This window comes from Brachyhypopomus gauderio, chromosome 14, assembly GCF_052324685.1.
Source record: "Brachyhypopomus gauderio isolate BG-103 chromosome 14, BGAUD_0.2, whole genome shotgun sequence".
Taxonomy (NCBI): domain Eukaryota; kingdom Metazoa; phylum Chordata; class Actinopteri; order Gymnotiformes; family Hypopomidae; genus Brachyhypopomus; species Brachyhypopomus gauderio.
Window position 1 is genome coordinate 3,479,797 of NC_135224.1, and position 8,564 is coordinate 3,488,360.

Here is an 8,564-nt window from a genome sequence, read left to right on the forward strand (position 1 = left end):
CTCTAACACTCTGAAATCCCTGATAATGGTTTCCAGTTCTTTTCCAGTTCTTTTGTACTGGTGCTTACTGTAAATTACCTTTCCCTTGTTATCACTGAGTAATTTTGGAGTATTGTTTGTCATTTCTCAAAGTTGAATCAGAGATAAATACAGACGTGTGTTACTGTGATTTAATGTGTGAATCTCCCACACCTTGTGCTCCACAGTCATGTGTTCAACACTGCAGTTCATCCTGCTGTTCTCAGGTCAGTGTCAGTTTCATCTCCAAAACTCTCTGCTGTGTCATCATTGTGGTGTCCTGCTCATGGGAGGTTTTGATTCTAACAGGACTGTGGGCTCTAGCCATGTGTGTGACTCGCCAGTTTTATGTGGTGGAAGAACTAAAGAACTGGACTGATGCTCAGACCTACTGCAGAGGGGTTTACACTGATCTGGCAACCATTGAGAACCAAGAGGACATGGATACTGTAATGGCGCATTTCCACTAGGGCCTGCTTGGCGCGGTACGGTTCGGTACGGGTCGATTCGCAACGGAACGGTACGGTCGCGTTGTGTTTCCATTACAATGGTGAACCACCCCAATGTGGGTGGAGTCGCTGTTGGCGCGCGGGTTGTAGTGTCGTGACATCATTTGTATACGACCACAACACCGGTCGACGCCCCTTAACACATAGCATTATTGTATCTTATTTATCTTTATCTTCATTATTGTATGTGGTTGCTCTAATTATTGATAATAATTTGGTATTACTCAAACAGGCTGAACACACCCTGCATAAAAAGCATCAGTCATACAATCAAATGAAATCAAACTTTATTATGAAATATAGATATTTAAAGTACAACATATGTAAATAATATAGTTATAGTTTTAAAAAAGTGCAAAAAGCAAATATATACGTATAGCTTTATATGAAATAAATATTTATAGTACTACAAGCAACATTTTGTGTGCTTTTACTGGCGTCTGTCTCGCATGGTGTTCACAAGTTCGCCAAGCACCCCGAGGAAAGCCCGGTTGAAGGAAACATTTTCCGCCAACTCCGCTCGCCTCGTCAGTGGAAGGGGAATCTTGAACGTAAAAAATAACAAATATTAAACACAAGCATTCCCGTGAAAGCAACAACAATATAGCGTAACTGCACAAAATGTGTAGCACGTCATCGCTGCTCATGCTGTGTTTATGGCTACAGCTAACTAGCAACTAGCAAGGCTAAGAGCTAGCTATTGTACAGTAGTGACTGTGGTGGTAACATTAACTACAAACACAGCTCTAAATTCCTGCGTTTACAATAGATGCGTTCATATTACGTTCATATTACATCTTTTACGAGCCTAGTAGTAAAACTGTGAAATCACAATACACTCACCATTCTCCATGGCCTCCAGCACCGACAATGTCCAGCACGTTTTCTCTTCCGTTACTGGCTGGCCGGTGACCGTATATGGCATCCATTTGCTGGAACCATTTCCAGTCTTTGCGGTTTGCTCCGCTGTGTCCGTTATGGTCCTTCACCGCCCGGTAATCGCGTTAAGCTTTTTTAGCTTGGACCGACCGGCACTGCTGAACGGACCGCTGGTAGCCATGAGTGGCCATTAGCGCGGAAACCTCGCTAAAAACCTTTACATTTCTAGTGGCCCCGTCCAGTTCGCCCTGGATTTTTTGATCGCTGATTATTAACAGAAAGGTTTGTACCTCGGCGTTTGACCAGGGAACAGACTTCGCTCCTTGGGTTTTAAAAATGGCTGAGGAGTCCATAGCATAGCGGAGGAGTCGCTCTCCTGACGCAACCTGTGACGACACTCCCTGGCCAATCAGTGTCATGCTGTCCCTCCACGTCACAGAACTGTACCGCTTCGGAACGGTTAGAACCTCGAGCGAGTCGGTACGAAAAAAGTACCCAAAGGGGCCGGCTCACAGGGTACTGGTAAAAAATATTATAATTCGTGATGTGCTAGTTGGGAGGTTCAAATCGCTGTTGTGAGTCCGGTTAGAACTCCAAAGAAAGGTTTAGTCGCACTCCAGTGGGTTTAACTTGCGTTTGCTGTTTATTCTCACTTTAAGTGACATGTGTGGTTCTAGAACAGATAAATAAATAAATCAGTGTCTGAATAATGACAAATTAACTAACTAAAGTAATATCACAATTACATTATAAAATGACTGCAATATTAACATTTCTAAATACTCTGTCCCTAAACGCATGTAACACAAATTCCCCACAGGTAGCTCGCATTTAAATGTTCACACGAGCAGAACATAGCATAAAGGGGAGTGAAAATAGGTATATTCAGCGAAATAGACTATAAGTTGAACTTTAATATTACCTACTTTCATATCCACGCACACAATCACGACGGGGTGGCAACGAACTGTAAAACAGCGACAACAACTTAGAACTGTGATTCAGTGCAGCTCCTTTCTCATCTGCCTGCAGCTCACATGTGCTCTGCATGTGGCTCACATGTGCTTTAAGCTCCGCCCCTTAAAGGTCCAGTACAACAGTTTTCGGCAGCCTTTTTAACAGCCGCCCCCGTATTCACCTGTGAATACGAACAACTAAAAAAGGCTGAATAAAGGGGGTAATTAGTCTTCCTCAGGTAAGGCGGGTAGGCTGACAAGTCTTGCCACGGGTCGAATGTAGGTTCTTCCCTTCACTGACACTTCAGCTGATCTGATCCGTTTGTCTGGTCCAGCGAAAACTTGAAGGACTTTCCCTACAGGCCAAAGAGCTCGTGGAAGCTGATTATCCACAATCATGACCACATCTCCTACTTGTAGATTGGCGGATTCAGTTTTCCACTTCAGGCGGGCTTGGAGTCCTGGCAAGTAGTGCTTCAGGAAAGTTCTCCAGAATTGGTCGGCCAGAATTTGACTGTGCCTCCACCTTCTTCGCCCGAGAATCTCTGAGTTGTCATAGACGACTTGCGGCAGCGAGGCATCCCGCCGCCCCATAAGGAGATAGTTAGGGGTTACTGGGTCAGGGTCTGCTACTTCAGATGAGGTGTAGCCCAGGGGTTTTGAATTGAGCATCCCCTCAATCTCAATAAGCACTGTGCGCAACACCTCTTCGGTGACGGTTTGGGATCCAATGATGACTTGAAGAGCAGTCTTCAGCGAACGAATTTCACGCTCCCAGCAACCTCCGAAGTGTGGGGATCCAGGAGGATTGAAGGCAAACTTGATTTGCTGGCAAGCCAGCTGCTCTTTGAGTTCAGGATGAAGTGTTTGAAATGCTTCCTGCAATTCACGTTCTCCTCCTCGGAAGTTCGTCCCCTGGTCACAGAGAATCTCCTTAGGTTTCCCGCGCCTGGATATAAAACGTCTCAGAGCCATTAGAAATGCATCTGTGTCAATACTGGGAATTAAATCAAGGTGGACTGCTCTCGTAGTTAGACATTTAAACAATATCCCCCACCTTTTCTCATTACTGCGTCGGATCTTGATGTTGTACGGCCCAAAACAATCCACACCAGTGGAATAGAATGCCGGCTTGAACAGACGCAGTCTGGCTGGAGGGAGGTCCGCCATTCTGGGTGGATTAGGGTGACCTTTCCACCTCTTGCACTCAACACAGGATTTCTGATGGCGACGTACGGCTTCACGTCCACGTAACACCCAATATCTCCTTCTGATCTCAGCAAACACTCTTTCTGGTCCAGGATGTTGGAGCCTCTCATCATAATCCTGGATGATGAGTTGGGTCAGGGCATGTCTGGGGTCTAGAACAATGGGATGCACTTCATCCACAGTCATGTCAGGATTACGACGTAAACGGCCTCCCACTCTGATGAGCCCTATCTCCTCATCGAACTCAGGTGCAAGTAGGAGGAGACGACTAGACTTAGCAATGGGTTTACCTGCCTTTAACTGTGTGATTTCCTCTAGGAATGACTCTCTTTGGGCCTGTTGTAGAGCTTCTAGTTCGGCAGCAGCATAGGACTCAGCAGTGAGAGGGTCGTTAGGGTCGGCCGCCCCATGAAGTTGATTTGCGATGGCTTTTAAGAAGCTGTCCCAAGTCTGGTACTGATGTGGGTCTGGAACACTAGAGCTAGACATAGTTAAACAGACGACTTGTCGTTTCAGCTCACCTTCAGGATCACTCTGAGGTGGGGGTGGTAGATTGGGCCAGTCATTTGGAGTCAGTTTCAGGAATTCAGGTCCGTCTGTCCATCTACTACCTTTGCTGATGTCTTGGATAGTGAGGCCACGAGTGATGTCGTCCGCCGGGTTGTCTCGTGAGGGCACGTACCTCCATGTGGCCGCTTCGGTTAACTCTTGTATTTCCGCCACACGAGTACCCACGAAGACTTTGTATCTGCAGGAATCTGAACCCAACCAGGTTAAGACTGTGGCAGAGTCAGACCACAAGATGCAGTTGCGTATGGGAAGGGTTAACTCAGTGCTGATAACCTTGTAGAGCTGGGCGCCCGTTAAGGCAGCACACAACTCTAGCCGAGGAACAGATTGTTGCTTCTTTGGGGCAACACGAGACCGTGCTGCGAGGAAGGCAACCTCAACTTCCCCCCCTGGACTCTCTGTCCTTAGATAAGCTACTGATCCATATGCCTGTTCGGAGGCATCACAGAACACATGAATGTCTCTCCTACTGTTGGGTTGGTCCAGGCTGGGACTGGTGTAGCACCTAGGCAGTGTGATCTTGTGCAACTGTGCGAGCTCTGCTTCCCATGCGTGCCACTTTTGTAATAGCTCCTCAGGGAGTTGTGGGTCATCCCAATCCCTTCTCTTTTCCCACAGGTGGCGTACAATAACCTTGGCTCGGGTGGTATAAGGCGCTATGTAGCCAAGAGGGTCATACTGACTGGCTAAAACTCTATAAATATTCCTCATAGTAGTCATTGAGCAATCGATGTGTCGGTGTTTGTAAGTAAGGGTGTCAGACTTACAGTTCCACTGTAGTCCAAGAGCTGGTTCTTGGATGTCAGACTGATCTTGGTTTAGCCACAACTCACAGCTGGATGACTTGAGGTCCGAAGGGAGATGCTGAATGATATCTGGTTTATTACTTGCCCACTGCCTCAGCTCAAATCCTCCTTCGGCTAAAAGTGAGTGCAGTTTGTCTATAAGTGTCTTGGCAGCTGCTGGGCATGTGAGACTCTGTAAACAGTTGTCCACGTAGAAAGATTTGTTAATGGCAACATGTATGTCTTCTTCCGGTTGGCTGTGGTCTGTGACATGTTTCTGCAATGCGAATGTTGCGCAACAGGGGCTACAAGTAGTTCCGAAGGGAAGTACCTGCCACTCGTATACCTCAGGAGGGTTGTCTCGCTTCATGTCTCGCCATACAAACCGCAACAGGGGTCGATCTGCAGGTAGGAGCCTCACCTGATGAAACATGCCACGGATATCGCTGCTGAAGGCCACAGAATGTTCTCTGAAACGCAATAACACCGCTTGCAAGGCAGGGCCCAGAGTGGGACCTGGTAAGAGGAGCTGGTTAAGGTTGTTGCCTTGGTATTGGAATGAGCAGTTGTACACTACACGGTTCTTCCCATTATGTTGGACCATGTGGTGGGGTATATACCAAGCTTCAGCACTAGTCTCCAGATGGTGTTCTGCCAACTTCACTACATAGCCAGCTTCGACTAGCTTGTCGATCTCCTGCTGATAAGCAGCAGCCTTTTCTGGTGATTTGGTTAGGCGCTTCTCTGTGCTTCTCAGGAGTGGCAACACTGATTCTGGAGTAGCTTTCAGGAGAGGTGCGTTCTTGATTCGAAGGAGGGGTGTGGCGTAACGCTCAACGCCATTGACATTAACTCTCACTGTTTGTTCTTGCAGGAGCCTAACTGCCTCTTGGTCTTGTCGTGACCTAACCGCTAACTTCTCACTGCGATAGGGGAGCACATCCATCTGCCATAGCTTCTCTACACATGAGAACAGCTCTGTGGGTGATGGTGTAGATGTAAAGAGGCAGTGACTTACATTAGTGGAGGATTCAATGGCTTGAGCTGGTCCCTGTAGCGTCCATCCAAGGAGCGTCTTCACAGCTGCTGGTCCTCCAGGTGGTCCTAATCTGACTGGCTCTATAGGTGTAATGAGGTGTGTATAGTTGGCGCCGATCAGTAACATGGGATGAACTCTGTTTAGAGGAGGGAGGGGCAAGCCTGACAGATGTCTATATTTCTGCTGGAGTGAGACAACTGGATGGGAATGCTCAGCTAAACTCAATTGCTCGGCTGTGAAGGCACTCTGAATATTGTACATCTTGTCAGGATTGGCTGCTGGAGAAATTGTGAAAGACACGGCGGCTCCTTGGAGCTTCTCCACTTCTTGTCTGACTGTACGAAGAGCTAACACTTCTTTACTTCCTCTAAGGCCCAACAGTTTAGCGGCTGGCTGGAGCAGAATAGTCCTCTCAGATCCGTCGTCTAAGACTGCATATGTCTCAAGGGACTTGTCACCATTCCTCAGGAGTACCTTACTGATCTTCAGTAGCACCTTGCAGTTGTAGGCTGGACGGTCAATGTACATAACTTTGTTGGCAGTGTTAACAAGGCAGTTTTCTGCTGAAGATGTAGGTAATGTTTGTTCCTCGTCTGGCCTCTCGTTCACCTCGTGCAGCACAAGCAGATGTCTTCTGCCACAGGTCTTACAGGGAGCTTTGAGTGTACATTTTGCAGCTTGGTGATTACGTCCGCAACGCCAACACTTATTGTTTACTTTGATCCATGTCACCCTTTGTTCTTTGCGCAGGCTCTTAAAGTTGGAACAGTTGTTCAGGAAATGCTTGTCATTGTCACAATAAGGACAATAGGCTGTTACCTTTCCTACTCCCTTTGACTTGTTGGAAGGATGTTCAGGTACGCCTGGTGTTGCTACACTCTCTGATCCTGAGACCTTCTCAGTACCCAGGAGGATAGTAGCAGTCTTATTAGAATGTTTAGGAGTGCGCTTGGTATCAGGCTTCTTGGTGAACGACTCCTCTCTTCTGGGGGGCTTCATGTGGTCTTCCTGCACTTCCAGCTCGTATTCTAGCCACTCAGCAAAATCAACGAGGGTGGGAATGGCCACTCTTAGAGGATGGATATATCTCTTAAAGCTAGTGTTGAGGTCATAGGGAAGTTTACTTAAGAGCCTTGAAACGTGAGAGCCGCAACTTAACTCTACTTGCCCTCTTTGTCCCAGTTGTTCTAACATGCCTACCAGTGATCGCACGTTGAGGGCAAACAGACGGAAGCTCTTAACATCGCCGCTGCGTATATTTGGACTATCCATTAACTCTGCGATCCGTTGCACTGCAAGCTTGTGAGGCTGTCCATACATCTTAGTGAGAGCCATCATTGTATCCGTGTAAGGTTGCCTTGAGTTGCAGTAGGAGTCAGCTACAAGTGAAGCTTCTTCACATTGGAGGTGATCTGTCAGGATTTGGTACTTGTATCTTTCAGTGCCATTGACTGGTAACAGATTATCCAAAGCAATCTTCATGCGTGCAAACTCTCTGGGGTCTGGTGATGTAAGGCTGGGTATGGTGGGTTTAGGCCCCCTGTATGTAGTCTCTCTCAGTGGTTCATCTAGGCAGGGTGGTTGGAAAAATGAAGAATCTCCACCTGGAAAGAAAGGTGCACTCTGCTGGGGTGTAGCTGTATAGTTATAGGGCAGACCTCTTGATGGTTGGGTAACTCGAAGTTGAGTTAAGTCTTGTAACAGATTTCCTTGGTTGCTGAGTGTTGGATATTGTTGCTGCTGGTAGAGCCCATAACTACCACTGTACACACTTTGAGGTGGAGGAGGCAGGAATTGAGAGTGATGGGCTGCTGGCTGGGGCTGTAAAGCAACCATCAGGTTTTGGAACTGTTTACGGAGTTCAGCGTTTTCTTGACGGATCTCTCTGAGAGCAGCACTGACTTCAGAAACGTGGTGGGTTTGCTGCTCTCCGGTGACTAGTCCCCTAGATTGGCTAAACTCAGATTCTTGCTCCTCACTCTCCCCCAGGCTCATCGAGCTCTGACTGATTGGTGGTGATGGAGATCTTGTAGCTGGAGGCTCTGACCTTATTTGATCCATAGATGCTCCCTTTTCATTTATAAATGGTGAACGAAATTGACTCTGAGCTCCAGGTCCACTGAGGTCATAATGTGATAGGTAGGAAGGTACTGATAGATTTCGTTTGGGTCGAGCGTCTGCTACTGCTGACTCTTGATTCTGCATCTTTAAACAGCAATTTGCTTATCCGGCTCGAAGGACCATTAAAAAATATTATAATTCGTGATGTGCTAGTTGGGAGGTTCAAATCGCTGTTGTGAGTCCGGTTAGAACTCCAAAGAAAGGTTTAGTCGCACTCCAGTGGGTTTAACTTGCGTTTGCTGTTTATTCTCACTTTAAGTGACATGTGTGGTTCTAGAACAGATAAATAAATAAATCAGTGTCTGAATAATGACAAATTAACTAACTAAAGTAATATCACAATTACATTATAAAATGACTGCAATATTAACATTTCTAAATACTCTGTCCCTAAACGCATGTAACACAAATTCCCCACAGGTAGCTCGCATTTAAATGTTCACACGAGCAGAACATAGCATAAAGGGGAGTGAAAATA

The 8,564-nt window shown here is 46.7% G+C and overlaps 1 protein-coding gene across 1 annotated transcript; it reads right to left on the minus strand.

Annotated features, from left to right (window-relative positions):
• Window positions 1-792: 792 nt before the first annotated feature.
• Window positions 793-7,300, minus strand: LOC143475451 (uncharacterized). Its single transcript, XM_076973306.1, has 2 exons — window positions 1,371-7,300; window positions 793-1,071 (listed from the first exon to the last, which is right to left on the minus strand). The coding sequence occupies exon 1, from the start codon at window positions 7,298-7,300 to the stop codon at window positions 2,588-2,590; it is 4,713 nt and encodes a 1,570-aa protein (XP_076829421.1). The 3' UTR covers window positions 793-1,071; window positions 1,371-2,587.
• Between the last annotated feature and the right edge of the window lie 1,264 nt (window positions 7,301-8,564).